The 21,597-nt window shown below is 42.6% G+C and overlaps 1 protein-coding gene across 2 annotated transcripts in view; it reads left to right on the top strand.

The window, feature by feature from the left end:
- Positions 1-21,332, top strand: part of LOC111249699 (uncharacterized) — a 120,912-nt gene extending 99,580 nt beyond the window's left edge. For both annotated transcript variants that reach the window (XM_022803922.2, XM_086986567.1), the window contains exons 3-9: positions 5,168-5,284; positions 5,475-5,621; positions 12,812-13,053; positions 13,674-13,862; positions 15,195-15,372; positions 15,929-16,046; positions 18,562-21,332. In XM_022803922.2, coding sequence (XP_022659657.1) covers positions 5,168-5,284; positions 5,475-5,621; positions 12,812-13,053; positions 13,674-13,862; positions 15,195-15,372; positions 15,929-16,046; positions 18,562-18,653 — 1,083 coding nt within the window. In that variant the 3' untranslated portion in view covers positions 18,654-21,332. The remainder of the gene's footprint in view (positions 1-5,167; positions 5,285-5,474; positions 5,622-12,811; positions 13,054-13,673; positions 13,863-15,194; positions 15,373-15,928; positions 16,047-18,561) is intronic.
- The last annotated feature ends 265 nt before the right edge of the window (positions 21,333-21,597 follow it).

Genomic DNA, 21,597 nt, shown 5'->3' with positions numbered 1-21,597 from the left:
AGATCGGCCTTAAACGTCGAGGACTTTGTGACAGGTTCTCGCAGCATTGACAAACTTCTTCTAATTCTGCCTCTTCTCTAGTCACCGCCAGTGACTTCAACACCTGCCTAGACCGAGCGAGCTCGAGCCGCGCTACGGTCCTTCTAGACACATTCGTGGACTACAGTAGCGGAGTAGTAAATTTCACCCCTCGCCCTCCTGGCTCGCCCTCCTGAAACGAACAGAAAATTCCGTTATCTATACTTTTGCGACTTGCGTAGAGAGCGATTGAGTTAACTTTCAGGGTCAGAATCATTCATTGTCAACGGGATGCGAGTATTCATGCTCATATGCCAATATCGATAGGCATCAATCGCCACGGTGCACCCGCATGGAGTATCAAACGCCAACCTCCGCCATGACACCTGATTGTAGGCAAGTTCCTGGAACGCAGCCACAAAGTTCTTCCTATACCTGACGCGGTGAATGCCGAAACTTAAATGTAGCATCTGGTTGAAAACCTTTAGTCTATAATACAGCCTCTTCGGCCCCCCACCTCGGAAGCATAGGCTATGGTTAAACTATACTTCCAGCCTTATCCGGAGGGCTCAAATGGCATATTAAACCTGTGCCAGAAATCCAGTCCAGGTTCTAGTTTAGGCCCCGTTCTTAAGGCGATCTATCGAAAACCGTATTCGTCGCACAGACAACAATACCTTGCCGCTTGACCGTCGATGCAGAACGTAAACCATAGAAATTGGGTAGTGCATTACTGCACCTCGGCGGCTAACTCGATTAGCCCCTCAACTCTCATAAATCATTTCTCAGAGACGTTTCCGTCCAGAGCATATGATACCACGCTTCGTGCCGTTTTTCGCCGCAGCCTGAAAAGAGAAGTATATATCAATACAACACAATATCTTTCAACGAAGTACTACATTGCGGGAGCCATTGCAGGGTCTTGAGACCTACGTAACAAAAAAAGCCGCTGATCCATATAAGGTTCGCAACGAACGTCTCAATGTGACACCATGCCGAATGGCACTTTTTAATGAATACTTACTGGTACATTTCCGGCCCAGTATAGAGCTGCAAAGCCGTTAGTAATCCCTAAAAGAAGGGTAACTTAACCGCACCGTTATCACGGGAGAAGGTACCGAAGAAGAGCGTTTGTTGTAAGCTGATCTCTGGTTTGCTGACTGAAGGACAACTACTTGGAAAGCATTCATGCCAACCCAGCGGAGTATTGTGGGTTCCGAAGAAATCGCTCTACAGAAACGACCTGCAGAATCCTGGTGGCTGACGTCAAGTGACCATTGGTCACGCCGCGTAATCTGCTATACGTGACGTTTGTCGAATTCAAGGCAGCATTTGATTTGACCCCCAGGGATAAAATAATGCTGACGATTACCAAGGTCGTTGTTCCTATAAATGTGCTCGATCTTTTCGTTGCGATTCGACGGGAAAGCACAATAGCTATTGACAACGGAAAGTAACCATTGACTTTCACCTTCCACCTGGCTCAAAGCAACAATTCAAGTTCATTCTTATTTTTCATCCTACTGAAGGGCCTTCCTGATAAACGAAGAAGGCAGTCGAGGTCACCTTGTATAGGGCTGACTTAATCTACGGATCTAACATGCTCCAGGTATAGTAAGCTCTATCCCGGCACCATGTGGCAGTCACGCATTTGAGATGGGGGCGACGAAGCCTAGAAGAGAAAGCAGGACAGCGGCCACAGGCCTACACCAGGGTGCCTGTCATCTATCTTAATGTGTTTCTGTGCTTAAGGTTGTTTTTTTGCGAACGGCAGAAGTTCCACTCCACTGACAGTGTAGCCAAAAGATGTAGGAAAGCAGCATTGGCCACAGTCAAATTGTCTTATCAGCTGTTCTTTGCAACCACTTTCAACTTATCAGGTCTCAAGATCGCAACGTATAAAAAAACATCATTTAAAAAGATCATTTAGTGGACAACCTTGAACAATTAAATTGTGTCAAAACCTTCTGTAGTGGCTTTGATTTGCCTCGCGTCTCTCTTGATTTACTCGTCACTACTGTCGGAAAACCTTCTTTGAGCCTTCCTGAAGGAACGCTTCCAAGATCAACCATTAACTAGGAATGTCACTTCGGACTAAATAAGGACTGAGCGAAAAAAGACGAATCGCCTAAATAGATACATCGTCACTCGCTTTATTGTACATAGATTCCACCACAGACTCTGTAGGAAATTGAGACGCGAGCCTGACGATACATGTAGGAGCCCCCAGATATGGGAGAAATTTTCATATAGACTGTGTCGCTCGTTGCCGCTTGGTAACATATTTAGAATGTTTAGGATAGTCTTTAGTATAGTAAGCTCAACAGGACCCGTATAACCGATATGACGCAAACTATTTTGAATGATTTCAAATTACTTTTTATATTCACTGGAATATTGTGTTGTTTTAATTACTACTAGCAAAGGTGAATAAGTAAAATTTGACTACTTCCGTTTTGTACGTTTGTACGTTTTACGGTTTGTGTACGATGCTTCCCACAAAAACGTGCTTCTTGCTTAGAATGTGTGACGAAACCTCTCTATGGCGATTTGCCTCAATGTTTTTAATGATCTTCACGCCAGACGCGGCATACATTAGCGGTAATTCACTCGTTCGTTAGATGAATCCTTGTTGGCGTTGACAATCTACTACGCAAACAAAAAACAAATCGCCGTTAGCTACCGTGAGCTAGCCCATTTTCTATGTGAATTAAATTCACTATAGTGGTCTACAGCGTATACTCGAGCGAGCTCAAGCATTACACCAGGCTGATTACCCGGCATTTGAGAGGTACACATTTTTCCTTAATACCCCGGTCGCTCGTCTACTTCCCCGTAGAACCTACCACGAGCCCTGGTAGCTGGGTCAGCTAACAGATTTTCGCGCACACGTTTCCACCCGCCAGTCCCTGTTTGCAAGATGATTTACTCAGGGGATCAGAGAAAGTATGTCACTTCTAAGCCAGCTACCTGCTTGGTGGTCGAGTCCAAAGCAATATCAGACATAGGTAAAGCGCAAAAGCAGGTTCGTTCTAATATGATGGTTCAAACTGAAGAAGACATTCCTCAACTGACTTAGTTCCTGCCGCGTCTATTGTTGGCCGCGGCCGCCGTCTTCGGCCTACGACCAAACGGAGTGGAACCAATGTGCTAGCACAGGGATTTGCGCAAGCTCCAACTTTCCTTGTCGTCATTGAACCAGCAGAGTCGCCAAGGCTCATGATAGATGATAGTTAACGAAAATATGATATTGGCCACGAACCATTCACTGAGCACGTCGCCTAGCGTATGAGTTCTCTTGAATCCATCTACACAGCTGCTTCAGGCTAATACGAATAGCCAAGCTGCATGAAGAGGCACAGGGGAAGCCAATAGCCAGCTTCGATTTTTTTTGCTGGCATTAGAGCCCTTTGCCGGCAAACCTTTGGGGCAGGAGGGATAACAGAGATTAAAATAACTGCTATAGTGTTTACTGCTGCGCTAATAAAGGGTATACTTTCGAACACGTGGTGCAGGGTCATCAGATCTCGCTGAGCGGAACCAACGTTCTGTCAGGCGAACCCATTGCACAGGCAACAGCGTCGGTGGTCACGGTGGCGCCAGGCAAAAAGCATCACAGTAGCAATGGGCAAAAATAGTGGGTCTTCGTTTCGGCTAGTAAATCCACAGCGGCTGGTATGCGAAGATTCAACCTCCGACCTCCCTGAATCTAAAAATGAGCGACTGAGATGCTTGGTAGAAGGGAACGACTAGGTAAGAGCGAAACGTGATGCAATTCACGTTATTTATGTACTGCTTTATGATTTGGGTACATAGCACTGGAGAATTTTGTTTAAAGTTATGGATGAGGTGTGTGTGTTTGTATGTGTACCTGTGTTTATTTGTATGCGAACCTCTGTTCAGTTTGTCACCTTCAGTTCACACGGTTCAGTGCAAGTCCAGAGGAAATGGAAGAGACCTTGTTGTCACGGTATAGAAATTCGCTCGAAGTATTACCTAATTACGCAAACCATAAGGATATAAAAAATAAATCAATGATTTAAAAAGGTTCTTGGATATGGGCATGGTACCATATGGGGGTGGGGGCATGACAGGGGCGTTTAATAAAAAAGAGACGATTTCCTGAAATTTCTGTTGATTCTGTGTCATTCAGTTACGTGCCACAGCTCACGAAACCCATTCGCCTTTTGAAGGAAACAAGACCGCAGTCACAAAAATTCTGTTTTTTCTCCCTTCATTAGCGTCTGCAGTAGTACAGAATTATCGATGTCAGCCATTGTGGCACTTATCTTTTCCGTCTTCAAACTATATCTTCTGTTGTTAGTAATGCCTTTATCTGTGCGTCACAGCATTCAAACTGTCAACATACTCATATAAACTAAATAAAAACTTCACTAGACAGTTCTAAATGCCAGGCATCAGATAAGGCTCGAACAACGTAACAATAAAAGGTTGTGGCACTCTGTTTGTCCGTTATAATTACCAGCGCGAGGCTTGTGGTCGCGTATATGTTTTGCTATCAATCACGCAGTGGGCGTAGCCGCTCGAGTATATCAAAGCTGCCGTGGCCATACTAGGCTGGTACAATAAGCAGCAATAGTGTATTTATTGGTGGGGGTATTAATTTTTTTAAGGTTCAATCTTTATTTCTTTGCAACACTTCCCCGGACAATTTTTGTAGCAAATAAGGTTCCCGCGCCTTCAAGAAAATTTAACGTCTTACAGCATTTCCTAACCAAATAAAATCATTATACAAAGGCATACCTACTTTAGGTGCACACGCATGAGTCGAAAAGTCCAGACGGAGGATAAATACTAAACGCTTTTGAAGCGCAGAATCGCTTAGCTAAGCGGATAGGTAGACAGAAATGCCATGCATAGAAACATACAACGTGTGTTGTAAACATTCAGGATGGAAATACTCCCATGGGAGATAAGCGCACTTCGACTTTGTTGAGGTAGTTGGCCTGCCCCAGAGTCGATGGGAGCCCAGAGTGACGCAAAAACACTGTGGGTAAGATACCGTCAGTGAGCTGACAACTGACTGCACGGCTGCAAATGCTATCGGTGCTATAGCGAAGTTAGTCTACCGTACTAAATCTATGATGGCTTTAGCTCTTTTCTGACTGTTTTCTTTGTCTGGTTACAGTTTAACTTTGTTGGAAAGCTTCTTGGACCCAAGGGAAATTCGTTGAAAAGGCTACAAGAGGAGACACAAACGAAGATGGCCATCCTCGGACGCGGATCGTTCCGCGATAAAGCCAAGGTAACCGCAACAAGTAGGAGGGGAATGAACAGCGCAAATTGACGACTGACGATGACTTTTTATTAATAGATAGAGGGGAGAAAAAGGCCGTAACACGTAATAACAGCGATATATGGCTGTCAAAACGAATATAAACATTTATGTACTTATCTACCGTATGGAAGAATTATATTATATATGTTAATTTCAGGAAGAAGAATTACGCCAGTTGTCGGACCCAAAATACTCACATCTTCATGAGGATCTGCACGTCGAGGTGACCACGTTCGCTCCTCCAGCCGAGGCTTATAGTCGGATGGCGCATGCTATCTCCGAACTAAAGCCCTTCCTCGTTCCTGTAAGTAACCGGGACTACACGTGCACATCGTAGTATGGTATGGCATTTGTATTAGGTATCCTGTCACATTAACTGTCTTACCGTTCCAGCGCCTCATCTTCAGAATGGACGTTCCTATCTTGAGTCATGCGAGTCAACGGAGTTGATTCACTAGGCAAGTTGATACACAGCTGAACCCCAGCAGATTGTGTGATAACAACGCGTCAGTAGAGTGTCTGATGTTTTTTGATATTGGACAAAATCAACGTGCCCATTTCGGTGGAGTCGAGCAATAGCGATATGGCATCAATAACAATGTTACTACGAAGTTTCTTCTTGGCAGCGTTGGCGGTGTCTTGTCTGTTTCTACAGGAGTACGGTGGGAAGTACGGTGCACATAGAGCGATAAAAACACTTCTTTGTGTTTTGCTAAATTTGATTCTGCAAATCTCATTAGTTTTTAAAAGATTCTAAGCATTTGCATTAACTTCGCCAAGTGTTTCATACACTTATGTTTATTTATTGCTTTTCTAGGCAAAAGGATTGTTATGCAAGTTTAGCAATACAACCGTTAGGAAATTTGTTTCCATTAAAAAAGGGACTTCTCCAGAATAAAAGAAGTCGGCACAGACGAGCAACCTCACACTTACTTTACCTTCGTTAGGTGCAGCTATGGGCTGATACAGTAAATGGACATCAGCTTAATTAAGGCTACAGCAAATATTCTAAAGTGGAATTCAGCAAACAAATTACTTTTGTCTGTCCTCGTGAGCCTGATTGTTGCACCGTTATTTCATTAAACGAATTTCCGCGTCAACTCCCACAGAAACAGCATTTTCTCTTCTAAACGATGATAGCAGATATGAGCGGCAGGCTTACCTAGGAATAGTGGCTATAGATCTCATATGAAACCTGCACAGCCTTATGTATCGTAATGGTGGGAACTTCTAAAAGTGGCCGATATATTTTGGTGATGGAAGCTGCGTTTGCATTAATGCGAATCCAGCCAGCAGCTGGACGTTGAAGAAGAGGAGCAGCTTATCTTGGGCATTCCAAAATTTCCGTCGATTTCTACCCACCAAAATAGGCGCTTAGTGATTAGGGGATTTTCTTAGACAAACTTTTTTTTTTTTGGCATTCGAGCGCCTGCCCACCATTATGGTTACTGCAGTCCGCAATTGCTGCTCACGGGACTGTTATCGCTTCGTAATCACGTTTCTGTCAACTAAATGTTTAAAATACGCGATAGTAGTGAGTTTACTTCGCGCTCTTGAGTTGTGTTTGTTCTGCGTGGTATTTCGGCAGGGAAAACGCTGACATCATGGCACAGACACTGCCTATGTGCTATTACCGTTGTTGTTCCAACACTTTGGTTTACAGTATTGTTGATATTTAACGGATTACGTTCTCCAACTGTGATTCCCGGCAGCAATCGCGGCCGCCATATTCGAAAATTTTCCAGAGGCGAGCCTCTTAGTTAATTTTGATATATTGACTTGTCCGTAAGACTCATAACATTCAACTGATTAGAGTTGCTAGCTCAATAAATAATATTGATTAGTGTGTCGATTTAAACGTCGGATTACGCAGCAAATTATGACGTACTTTTCGAGACGGAAATTGCCTCGTACAAGGGAACAACTGGAAGCGGGCAGATGACATTTTTATATGACACTCTCACGACGGCTTTCACGTCATGTTAGGAGTCTTTCTATACTGTTAAGTCCACCATCAGCTATTTTATCGCATTAGATTACTACCGTATGGTGCCACCTGAGAATTCCAATAGTTTTGTTTTCGATAATACTCTGTCACAGTAATTCTCTAATGCGATCAAATATTCCTGTTTGTACGAGAAATTAAGTGTCGTAGAAGGCACAGTTTACTTATTCAAAAACTCTATCAACGTCAATGTATTTAGCCGAAGTTCTTTTGACGTTTTTGCACTGAACCAATGACTAGAGAGCGTGGAAAGGCCTCTCAGTCGACTCGTTGTAAAAGTTCGGAGTCGTTTACCCTTTCTGCAGCTTATAGTTAGACTGGAGGCGAGACGGATCGAAATGATAAGCAGCCCTCCCATATAGCCCTGTCCTTCCGGACGGAGGAGCATACCCGAAGCATTATCGCCCCATGAATACCCCTTCTCCGATACTCTCTGCTCCGACGCAGCCTAGAGGCCCAATCTAATATTGTGACAGCGATCGCTTTCGGGATCCGATCAAGCAGCCAATACCCATTGCCAACCCAATCACCTATGAGCCATCCTATTAGAACAACCGAGGCGAAAAGTATAAGCATCAGCAGATCTCATTATCATTATGTGGTCCTACTAGCCACAGTCTAGGTTTGACCAAAATAAGATCATTTCGTCGCATCAATTAAATTCGGAGTCATATCCTACAAAGGGCACTACATTTTCTCTGCTTTAGCAACGTGCAATCAGGTTATTACATAGGGGAACACATGGGACACGAAGAAAGAAGGTGCGGAACTAGAACGTCCATCAAAATGTATAGTCCGACAACTGATTGTTTTCTACCGCAGTTTCACCAGCAGCGATTTTTAGCAGGGTGCAGAGATAAAGGATAAATGATCTACCGTTGTGGAAGAGCTCGACCCTGTCTAATTAATAAGCGAGTGCTGGCTGCTATATATGAGACAATATAAACACGTAAGTAATTAATCAGTTTGTTCATCTTTGCTGCTAATATACAAGTCGGCAGCATAACATCTCAATATATATATCTAATGTAGAATAATTCGAAACATTTTACGTTATATGGCTTATGTGAGCCTTGTTGGGTTTATAATAATAATTTAGGAATTTACCGAGTGCCCTAAACATGTTCCTAGATGACAACAAGAAACATAATACCAATCACAATTTCCGCCGTACCTGAAACATCGACATGTATAGTGGTGTTCATAGAAAGCAGGTTTCGTCTAGAAACTATGCTATGACCCATGGACGGCGAAACGAGTAACAACATGTCTGTTTGGTCGGTTCCTTTTCTTATGCGTTCTTCCTCATGGTATTTGAAGCAAAAGAAAACTACCTCTGTTTGCCAATTTTTCTTCTCAATAGGTCCTTCGATAGTAGAGGCGAGTCGGCTAGGGGATACGTAAAACGATTTTAAGTTACGGTGTGTAGTTCCAGTGTTCTTTTGTGGAAGATGGCCTTGACGAAATTCAATTGTTCAAAATTCTCGACTGTAAGATCTTCTCAAACGACGTGTATCCCATACGTTTCGATAGGACCCGTCTTTAGGTAAAATTAGCTGAAAGCGCTCGCGAAAGATAAGCGACGAGGGAATTTGATTGCCCATGCGGTTTTGCCGCATGTTTGGTGACGTGCTCTGTGACACTTCCGACGTTTGCGGAAAACAGCAACCCGAACGAAACATAAATCAGTGAACATAACAAGAAGCGAATTGGCGTAGGATCAGTTACCGCTGTCCTGCCTCCGCTTCTGAATTTCACCGTCCCCGTTTTGGTTAAGTTTACGGTTAGTCCCAAATTTGTAACTGCCATGTGGAGCCGACTTAGAGCCTACTATGCCTGGAATTTGTTTGACCCCCTGAGCCGGGTTAATTGTCTATGTAAAAGGCAGGGGTTCGGCCACTCTCGCCGATGGTCCTCCTGTTCTCCTATAAAATCATAGCGAAAAGCCTGAGCGTATCCATAGCAACACCTACCTCGGTCATCGTGAGCATAACCCTGTCTTTGGGCGCCAAGTCAACAATACCGCGTATAAAGTATTGCGCGACGCGGTCAGTACTCTATTAACGCAGGCCATCAGGAACCAGTAGACTGTTTCTGTAAAGCGTTCTCTTCGAAGCCGACGGTGTTCTCTTGGGTTGACGTGTATGCTTTCTAAGTAATAATTCTTTAGTCAGCAAACTGGAGACCAGCTTACAAGCGCCTTCCTGCCCTATTTCTCTTGTGACGACAACGTGGTTAAGTTACTCCTTCCCTAGGGATCGCTAATAGACTGGCATCTCTTCACTGAGCCGGGGATGTACCAGTATGTAACTATTTATTAAGTAGTGCTGTTTAGCACGGTGCCAGAACTATGACACATTTAATATGCTCGTTGCAGGCTCTAGACCGGCGGCTTTCTTGCTGCATAGGTTTTTAAGACCTTACGGTAGTTTCCGCAATGTGAAATCGGTCTTGCTGAAGGATATCGCGTAGTATAAATACCACTTCTTCCTGCATTGCGGCAAACAAGCACCGCGCATGGCATCGTATATTCTAACGCAAGCATCTTCTAGGAGTGATTTATGAGGATACGAGCCAACTGGGTAAGCTGTCTAACGGCTGTGGTACGTTAGCCTGTTTTGCATCGGTAATCAAAGGGGTCTCCAGCCGTTCAAAATATTGTTGCCTTCATGTCGCATACGTTTTCCGGCAGATCTTCTTCAAAGCCGAAACTAAAGGACAGAAGCCGGCTTTACGTAGGCAGAGCTGTAAGCACAGTTAAACAACGACCTGTGCTTACGAAGAGGATGGAGGGGCTGTACTATAAAGTAGGGAATTTCAACCAGATGCTGCGCATAAGTTTCGGTATTTACCACGACAGATATAGGAAGAAATTTACGTTTTAGGAGTTTGTCTACAGCGAGGCGTCGCGATAGAACCTAACGTTTGTAGTTCGTGAAGGCACACCTTGGGTAGTAAGGTCTATCGTCATCGGTATGTGAATACAAATGTTTGCGCCTCCTGACAATAAATTATTTTTGCCCTGATGCTTTTCTTCCATCCCTGGAAAAAATATCGGTAATTTAACTCTGTGCATATTGTGGGAATGTCGGAATTGATCACCCAGCAACGATAGTGTCTTTAGGAGCCGTAGTGCGGGTCGAATTCGGCTGACTAGAGGAGAGACAGAATGAGAGCACAGCGATTTCATCCTACCGACGGGGTTCTCCAGCAGAACGTACGTTGATTTCAAATCACCCAACAGGACTTAACCCGTTACGGGACTTAGTCGCTAGCCATGCAAGACAATGACATGGTGCGAGGTCTCCTATACTATGATAGACAAAATTTCCTATGATCTTACAGAACGGATATGCTTCCTCTAAAGCGGTCTGATCCGTTGTTCTTCAATGCTAAGCATTGCATAGATTAGAAACGCAGAAAAAGGGCTAGTTAGTGAAGTCTCCATTAGCCTGAATATGTCTATACTGCTTAGAGTCTTTGGGGAGAGGAACAGCAGAGTTGCAGCCTCCTATATATCCGCTGTGTAGTTTTTAGCGTCTCTTCAAGATCTGGCCTCCTTCAAGCTCCGCGATCTTTCTCGTGGGTGGCTGCAATGCGTCTCGTTCAAAGCGTTGCGTTCTACAGCCGGTCCTCCACTCGTCAATGCTTCCAGAATCTGCTTTACGAAGCCCTCAATTGCTGGAGCCGGTGCGACACGTTGGTCGTAGTCCAATTTTTCGGTTTGGCGCTACTTTACCCATCGCTGGTTTTTATTGGTAGCATCGCTTAGCAGTGCCTCGTCCTTTCGCAGCTCTCCCGGCCGGAATGTTCGGCTCTAAAGGCTACGATGAGCTTGCTGGGTTTGATGTACAGGCACCCCCGCGTTGTTTCCATGGGCGGCCCTTAGGTGAACATCCACTGGCTTCTGCTTTTCTGAGTTTCAAACCTAACAAGGCCTGAACCTCCTGACAACGTTGTTGGTCATATTAATTGAATGCGTCATACCAGCTGCACCTACTTGTACCTCTACACAGTAAAAATAAATAGTTATTATTAGTATCTCTAAGATCACTGAATCTCTGTAAAACCTTCTCAAGGATATCATGGACGAGGTTTTTTTTCATATTGTATAGTTAATAATGTTAAAAACTTCAATGTGCACAAAATACTATCGGAGGCATGAAAGGCTCAGTTTGACAGGAGACAGCCACCGAATGAGCTAGAGGGACACGTTGTGTATGTAAAGAAAAAAAAAACTTACAGAACTAGACTGGTACCATTCTATTTGTTTCCTTTCATGGCCTGCAAGTGCGCCTTTAGGCGGTTTGCTTGCGTTATGAAGGTTAATAATCACGCATGCCGAGACTGAGAGCGGAGAATCCAAATATTTCAAATAGCCCGTTCTTAATCAGCGGCATTGGATTTTGGCTCTACACTATATACAGTGATAACTAAATATGGTATAAACTGATCGAAGCATTTTGCGACGGGACAAAAAATGTTCTTCGTACTTTTATGCTTACCATTAAGCCATTGAGCAATGCTTGCCCCCAACACGAAGCGAGGTATGACTGCGCCCAGATTTAAACCTAAACTACGACATGCCTTTGGTGGGTAGATTCGCTACGCGCTGCTCTATCAGAGGACAAATCTGGCGTGGAAGAGGTTCTATCCAGCCGACATCTGTTAGATCAACGTCCGTTAGTCTAAGAGATATTCCGTATAAAAAGATTTTATTTATGAATTATTCGACAATAAACTTTCTGTCTGCTTCTGTTAAATTGCACTAAAATGAAATACCGAACATCAAATTATAGTAAAGATCTTCAAATCGTCGAGAGACTTTTTTAGGCCGTCAAATGGCTTTCAAACACTATCCCATATTAAGTAAAAGAAAAAATAAGAACGCTAACACTTTAGATGATTACGCAAACGTACAATGTAATATAGCAAAGTACCTATCTAAACATTTGACGTTATTGTCTGACCACTGAGCCACATTTCGGGATATATAAACAGGTATAATTTAACTCACTTATAAGTTAAAAGATGCTTGGTATGTATGAATTATTAAAAATCTGCCACGCATGACGTATACACTGTGGAACAGCCCTGGCTATCTGAGCTACCTTGTTCATGTAATTTCCAAGTCCGTGTCTTTTCAGGTTGCTATTTAAGGTATCGTGTAACCAAAATACATTTGATGTCCAGTCACGTTTAACTCATGTAGGCCCAATAACCTAGGTAGCTCGAACGTACCTGTACGCTATGCAAGAAACGAACCCAAATACACAGAGCAGATGGTTATACAAAATACACAGCCACTTTTCTGAGTGTCACTTAATAATGCTTCAACAGTCCCGTGTCTATACCGACCTCGTTGGCAAACAGGTAACGATTTCGATCTTTTTCTGTTACCACCATTCCTTGTGGAGATACGTCTATGTTTTGCTTGTGTTGCTGTTGTGGTCGTCATCGTCATTATCTCTACCCGCGTGACATTGCAGGACTATTATGATGACATCCGGCAAAACCAACTTCGTGAATTGGCTCTACTGAACCGCGACAGCCGAAAAGCAAGCGAACTAGTAGCTGGCCTAGGGGGTTCGCAACGGGAGAGTCCTACGCTGGGTGTTTCTTCTGCATCCCCGTCAGGTTTGCAGGCGACCACTTCTCCTGTGATAGCAGCTCCGCCTGCAGCAACAACGGCAGCTGCGTTCCCTTCCGTGACGGCATTTTCTGCAATCGGGTACGTAATCAATACAACAACCATGTTATGGCGAGTGTTACATGAGGATAGGTGATTCTGTTCGCGCAGTAAACACTGCAAAAGCACTCAGAACGAAAACAAAGATTTTTAGTGATATCGTTTTAGCCTCAAAAAGGGGTCGATTAGCTGCTCGGCTACTATAATAGACGTATACTATCAGTGTACCCTTGCGCTGAACATGTTGGCTATGTGTGGCGTGTTAGTGGGACTTTTAGCAGTCTTCTCGGTCACAACAGGTGTCATCTTATATACAACCGCAGTTTGTCCTGAACGGACAGAAAACAGACAAAATTATTTCACGGATGGTCTAATTTCACCAACCATAGTGCGATAGTTCGCAGAAAAACACATTATGTCATAAATATTTACACTAGCTTTATTGACCTCACTATATGAATGGGAGAAGTGCCTGATTTGATCGTCCTGCATCGTAATTTTCAAGTATATAGAGGACGACTCAATTAGTATCAGCAGATTTCTCTGCAAAGTATAGTATAAGAATAATCCATATAAAAACAAGCTCCAAAAAACAAGCTAAAATAATCCGCTCTACCCAGATTGTCTATACGTTTGTTTTTGCCGTGCTATATGCTAAACAGGTTAACCGGTGCGGGTGGCTCGCGCAGTTTGGCCGTCAACGCCATGAGCCCAATAGGAGCTGGTCAGGTTCAAGTACCTGCTGGGTTGGTTCCTGTTAGCCTCCTGCCACGACTTCCTGTACTCCAGCCGAGCACTCAGGCGGCAGCAGCCGCCGTTGCGGTGGCTGCCCAACAACAACAATTACAAAGGTAACAGGATATTAATAACAGAGGATATCAAAGTAAACATTGCATTAAGTAAACCACAGACGTGCGTGTTATGGCGTTCCAAATGACCACGTCACCCTTAGGTATTATTATGTTCTCGCCTCCCGTGCTTATGTATAGGTGGCGTCAGTGCTTCGCATCCTTAATACAAGTAGGAAATATCCAACAGATTCTACCGTTTTTGATGCAATGCTAATACGTTCTAAATAAATGGCTTGAAACATTTATTTTGTTGTCGATAAAAAAAATTTACTGCACTGGCTCTGAAATGCAGAGTCAGACTCGTATCTAAAAATCGGCTTAGAAAAACAATTGATAAGTGCACTTTTATTAGCCTATTTTTTTGAATAGGCCACATATTCGTGAAGCCTTTTACCATGTCAAAGAGATGGTCATGCTCGACAGACAAGTTAGACACTTTTATAACACAAGCACGACATTTTCGCTTTCCATAGTAAAGATCTGAATTTCTGGTTTTCTGAGGGGATATAGCGCACCTTTACAGGCAGCTCCGAAGAACCGCTGCTATAAGCTCTTATATATACGTATTACATGATAGCCATTAGGGGACCGAGTTGTTAGAAGCACGACTAGGTGTTGGGTTCGTGCAGTTTGATTCGAGAAGATAATTTTTTACTTTTTTCAAACATAAACTGACTAAGGATCTGATTTTGCTTGGAGGCACGATCTGTTCATTGGGATCAGGGTTCGAAGTGAGTTCGGCCTTGAAAAAGCCGTCCGCCACACAAATGGTGTGAAGAAGGAAGGTAGAAGCTGTAGATTGTTAGCCTTGGAGCGATGGCCTTTATCGACGAAATATACGTGCGGCATATCGTACCGTGACATTAATACTCATCAGTCTATACTTACGGTATCTGATTAAAAGGGTCCTTACTTCTCGTATATGCTGTACAACTATGCAGGTTGTATTGTATATATGTGCTACCAGCTGCATGTACTTTAACCATTTAAAATCTTCTCAACGAATCGGATTTCGCTTCCTTATTGAGAATGATCATCGATTTATCTACAAAATAGGTATATGCGGAGGTTTACATGTACACGAGCAACATGTAAATGTTCACGTCAACAAGCCGTATATTCTGCTTAGTTAAAATAGAAAATATGAAACGGGGCTCGAGCTATTGTTCGATCTACACAGTTTCCATCGACCCTCGTGGATCTGTAACTTCAATGACATAATATAATATTACAACGAGCACGATACGATATACCTGTATGGGAATATACTCGTCTGCCATAAACATATATTACTTGTATTTACTCCATTGAACTTTGCCATCTTATCATCAGGCTGGCAGCGGCGGCAAATGCAACCCGCTATAATCAGGCGTGTTCGGCCGCAGCTGCTCTTCAGCGGCAGATGTCCGAGGTGACTGCAGGAAACGTGGGTCAACATGGCACGCAGGACACAGTCGCAACTACGGCCCATACTGCGCATACGGCCGTCGCAGTTGCAGCGGACCCTTTTGTAAGTATCGCTGCAGGTCCGAGCAATCTCAGCTAAGAGCCGAGAGTACGACCGAGAACTTAATAAACGTGCTACTATTTAGTTCTTGTAATCGATTATGTCTTTAGACCCTTACTAAATACAAATGTCGCAGCTGAATATTCAAAGGCACTTTGAAGCAGTGTGTCGAAACTAAGTTCAGCAATGAAATATTGCAGGCAACAGCTCGGCAGCTTGAGAGCCTGCAGTAATGTCCGGTTTACCGCAAAGGTCAAGGAAGGGAATAGCTTTTGAGCGAACGATAGTGAAACTGATCTTACTTGAATAACTGTAAAATGTTAAAGTCGTTTGTGCTGCTCTATCTATCTATTTATGCTGTAACTATTGTCATTTACTAAACGCTATATAGACGAATGTTGCAATTTCGTCGTTAAGAGAACAGTGGCCCTTAATTTTTCTTCTGCTGACTCACCACTTGTCCTAAAAATCCCGTCTAGGTATATATTTCTACAAGTATCTAGACTATAGAGAAATGATTGCAAGTAAAGATAAACTGTTTTCGAACGGAATGTTTCAGTTGTATGGCGATGAATGTCCCGACCCTTCCACGCAATCACAAGCGACTTCGCAAAACGAAGGCGTGCGCGCTAAGGACGACGGAAGCAGTCAGGCCACGTTTACTGAAGAATTTGTCGGTGAGTGTACTCGATAAACATAATGTACAAGTTAATGTTTTCTAAAATGTGACTCGCAAAACAAAAAAACTGGCTACAACACTATATAAAATTTATAAAAAGTTTAATATATTTATAGTTAGAGCGAAAATACTTCGTAGCACACAACGTTAGATACCGAATTACCTTTTCTACGAAACAATATATTAACATTAATTAATATATAATAATTAAGGTTAATGTAAGAATTTTGCAAAGGCAGTTTGAAAGTGGTTGAAAAGTACGCTGAATTAGGGTATAATTTGAATTTTTTCTACGATTAGTCCTAGTGATTAGAACGGGATGGCCTAGAAACGCTAAGTATATATTTAGTTTACACTTAGCTGTGATTGACGCTTTTTAAACCTCAGTTGTACAATCTAACTGTTACAATGCAGGTAATTAGCAGTTTAAAAAGGCAGGAATTAAGTATAATGGCATGTTATTAAATAGGTGCAATGGCATGTACATTCAATTAACTCGTACCAACGTGGTGTACCGGGTACTTGGACGGCTTGAAATTGCGTCAAGCTCAGTTTACTGTTAAAAGATAATTAGTAATGTCAATGCGGCATCAAAATTCTTTTTTCATAAAAAACCAGCCACAGTCATCGAATGAGATAATCGAAGTCTGCGCTACTCATCTTTATAGGGAATTACGAGCGCGCCTCTCGCTAATAAGTCGTAAAATCTCTACCACGGTGATCATGACGACGCTGACGTGCCCAATTCTAATTTTTGTTTAAGCTTTTGACGCTGTAGCTTTGCAGTGCCCGATGTACCTCGCTTCCTCTTCACAAAGACATTCATAACCGGCCCTCTATTCCGCTAAACTCTCAGTGCGCCGGTGAAGAACATGCCCGGTCATTAAAAGGCGGTCGAAGAAAATTATATGTGAATTTTTCGTCGCCGATGTACTCTCTAACGCCATTATTTCTTGGGTCGTACAATTCCAATAATTACTTTCCCGATAGCTTACCAGAGCCTTCCGCAGCCATCGCTCTCGTTCTGCGTCTTTAAACACAACAGGCTAAATATGGAAAAGGTAGAGCGGGAGACACTCGGGTAAAACTGGCAATAGCGAAGAAACGACGAGGGGTTTGATGGGGTAAAAGTACATTCCATTCTCAACCATCCGATGCTCATTTCTGAGAGGCAATGAACGCCGGCGCTAGCGGTTCTTTCAAAGATAGCTTTTCCTAGGGATTTTCAGGTTTGCACGCTCCTTCTGGGAAAATCTGGAACAGGGAAGAGGAAGGCTGACTATAAAACTCTGAAAGCGCAAACGAACCAGAGAGCAAATGTGAATGCTCGAAGAATGCAACGAACTCAATGACAAAGAGGACGACTACAAGGATGAGGATTCAGGCTTGGTCTGGAGAGCGGCACCGTTTAGAGGCAAAGCACAAACACGAGGAGCATATAGTAAATGTACAAAAACGCATGATATCGGGCGGATGGAGTGAATATATAATGCAGCCCGGCTGGAAGCCAGGCAAAGTCTTCGCGCCCTTTTTTTTTGACGTAACCTTATTTCGTTCTGGTTTGCCCCTCCAAAGTTTTTTTAGTTTCTTCATTTCTTTCCTTTTGTGTACGTCCTTGGCTTCTGTCTCGTCTCTCGAAAATACCGTAAATGGATAGGCTGGTGGCCAGGCGCACTCTACGGAAATACTATACAGGCTTACTGCATCGAGGTGTAGGCTCAGTCTCTATTTTCCTTACTATTTATCGTTTTTTTGGTTCTCCCCTTTGTGTAAGCAATCGTCATCGTATTCTAAAAATACGTGTTGATTCACAGTAAAGGGTGTTCGATTAGTGTTTTTAGCCTGCTAATACGAAATCCAGATCTTAAAGCCAGTATTGTATTAACCCCTTTTACACTGTACCGTTGTTTAGAAGATTACCGTAACGTCGTATCTAAAGCGGCCGACGCACAACGTGTGGTCTTTTGCAAATTCACAACTTTTTACAGCTGTTGTCTGAAGAGAGGCGTGGTTAAACAGAGCGGGTGGCTTCATAGCTTATGCCTAGTAAAGGCTGTTGTAGCAAGAAGCCGATTTTCGTATTCCACTATTCCCGCTATCTTTCGCTACTTATGATTTCGTTGAGGTTGTCCCTAAGAACAGACCTCACCGTCGCTACCGCAGCTGCAACAGCCTGAAATTTAAGGCGACCGTGAAGGCATTATGTTCTAATCTTACTGTGATGCAGGAAAAACCTATAAAAGAACCGGTGTAAGGTAGCTGTTGTGAATTTGTGGTGCTTTTTAAGTGTTTATTTTAGAATCAGCGGCTGTATAGGGAAATGCTAAGCGTTCCAATTTGGCTGGATGTCCGTTAAAAAGAAACTATTCGAGGCAAATAAACACAATTACACTAGCGTATTGCATTATGTATAATATTACGCAGATCTAAAACGCGATTAGACCTGAAGGGCATAGCTAGCAAGTTAAGGCCATCCACAGTGTTTGTTTCTTTTAACCTTTTTGCCTTTTCAGAATGGGCCCAATCACCATTAAACCAGTGCAAGATCAAGGCGCGCACGAGGACCATTTTCACGCCGTATCTCGTTCAGCGTTTCGGCGTGTGAAGTGTCTAGTGCAGAAGTCAATAACTATTCGCTTGCTATCACTAGTATAGTTATTATCATTACAACAGTATGCGACAGGCATCAACAACCGTGATGAATCCGCGGCCTTCTAGAGCTGGCAAAAATTAGCAGCATTGCATCATGTTTCATCGGTTAGTAACGTTGCGGAAAATGCCGCATACTCTCTTGCTAGACCGACATGAAGATTTTCGCAAGTAGGACGGTTTCGATTTTGCAAACCGGTCAGACTCATCGTGCCCGCACAGAGCTCTGAGGTATGTAAATAATGAGATAACTCGCAGTGGTAGACACGCGATAAGGCTTAATTCGGGCAACACGTCAAACACCTATAAGATCTATCAATGAGTTTCGCAACGTTTACACATGGCGGTCGTAACGACAAGTTAGCCTGGCGACGTTCCTTTGCCAGGATCATTGGCTATGTGAACATATGTGACGTATGCGAAGTTTCAGAGCGATGGCGGAGCTCTGCCCACCGGATAGGCGCCTTCCTATGATTCTGCAGTACGATGTGAATATTGATGACGTCTACTAAATGACAGTGTCTGTTTTCTATAATGCCAGCCAGCCAAGACAAAACACAGGAAGCAATTGTCTCTGCTTCATCTGATTCGCCGACAAAACTCCAACGGCAGCGACAAGGCTTTTGCAAGAAAATACTACATGTCTGAATATAAGACCATTTAGCAGGTGCTGATCAAATATTGTAGTTCCTTTACGGTGCTTTTCTGCCCACTTCAGCCGCCGCCCGCCCCAGACCCGACAACCGCAAACATATCGGTACCCATATTATCACATCAGTATCATGAGCGTTATTAATGTGTTATATATATAGAGGTTGATTGATCAACGAGGCGTTCACATAGTGTTGACTATATGTTAAACATGATGGTAATTACTAATAAAACCATAGTATAACTAGCTGTATTTAATTAGTATTACAGAGGTATTGATTAAACAAAGTTGATTGTTATCATTATTATATCGCAATACTATTACTGAGTAAGCAAACAAACAAACAAACAAACATGTGTTTTTTGGGATGTCGCGTTGTGGGGTTCGCACCGTGTGGGAGAAAAAAGACAGTAACTAATGGGATGATTATTAGGCATTGTCGAATGCTTGAATGAGTGAAGGACCGATGTATATATTATTGAGTGGAAAATGTCTGATGGTGATGAAAAAAAAACTACGATGGTAATAAAAAAAAAAAAAGGACAAATTGAATTACTATGTCACACACACCAACAAGGTATGTATTAGTAATTACAAGTAAGAAAGTGCAATAACGCCTATGATGATAGAAATAATTACTACGGACGATCGAAGAGAGGCAATGATCAAGCAGTGTTATGAGTAAAAACAAATCCGAGTCGAGTGATTCATTCGACAGTAGCATTATCATCGTCGGACACATCGGTAACGAATGTACACTGAACGTGTACGTGCACGTGCACGATGAGGCCAATGTGAACTATTCAAATCAATAATGAGAAAAATACACGTATTGAATGAGCCCTCTCGCAATGAGCCTAATCTGAGCGATAAAGATCACTCGAACCATTTTAATAAACAACTATCAATGACACAGTATATTATTTTCCATGGAGCATGCTATCGAAAGTGATGGGCCTCTAACGTAAGTTATGGAGATGTAATAACCACGTATGGCGACCAACGTCTGTAGATTATCTGGCTTGAGTTGGGAAGGCGTCACCTCGCTGCTTGTGCTTAAGTTAAGAAACTTATGTTTTAAGTTCAGTAATTAGATGTTGCCTTGGATATTTCTTGCGACGTCTCAATAACTACAGTCAAGATACCGACGAATGGACACGTACGCAGGGAACATCGGTGAAGCAAGTGAGTACGTGAAAGAGCAAAACTAAGAACAAATGTTGAGTTGCCAATGATTTTTGTCAATGCAGCCAGAAGAAAGGAGTCGTAATCACAGCGAGGGATTGTTCTCGAAGTCATCTAACGCGACCACACCAACTAAGTCATCGCTGATACTACCTAACCTAACTATTGAGTCATTACGCTAGAGCTAACTTTTCTGGGGTGCAAAACCTATTCGAAATTTCTACGAAATCAACCGGAATGAAGACAGATTTCAAGCATGCGCTGACTGAGCTGTAAGATGAAAAGTAACAAGTGAGTCGGTATCATGATACGAAGAGGGTTGCGTTTAAAGATCGCTGAGGCGACAGAGGTGCAAGGCGCTAATGACGTTTGTAATCTGTAAAAACCATTCAGGACCATTTAAAAACAGCAAGGTTCAAGGATGACGAAGAAGATCACAATATTCACAGCAGCTAAGACCACGGAAAAATGCTAAATCGTTTACATATATATATATATATATATATGTAATATAATAATTAGCTTAATATATATATATATATATATATATATATATATATATATATATATATTAAGCTAATAAATTATCTGAAGGGGCAAAAACTGGAATTTTGGTTTAAGCATCACATCAGTTTATTCAGACTGAAAGCCTATTACATAATTGACTGTGCGTGGAAGAATCGGATAGGAAGAGCGGGGATCATGATAATGATTATGATAGCGTAAGTAATTACCATAAGAATGACCGAAATTAATAAAGATTCAATAAAAGCCTGCTAAAGTTTTACTACCAAAAAATCGACTGTGTGCTTCGGTAGAGTTAAAAATAAACGTAACGTTTAACTTTTCAAAATCTAATAAACGACTTTAAACAGCCAATTAGAGAAAACAAACATATTCAATAACGCTTGAGGTTCTGTGTAAGTTACGAGATAAACACTGATAGAATTGAAAACATAAAAATCAATGAATGCAGGTAAAAGTTCCTGTTGTAATGCTCGCACTAAAAATATAGGCGCGTGTACGGCCGACATGGTATGACAATTGCTTTTTTGTAGAATAC

Source organism: Varroa destructor, unplaced genomic scaffold, assembly GCF_002443255.2.
Source record: "Varroa destructor unplaced genomic scaffold, Vdes_3.0 BEIS01000004.1, whole genome shotgun sequence".
NCBI classification, from domain to species: domain Eukaryota; kingdom Metazoa; phylum Arthropoda; class Arachnida; order Mesostigmata; family Varroidae; genus Varroa; species Varroa destructor.
This window is presented reverse-complemented; position numbering and strand designations above follow the sequence as displayed.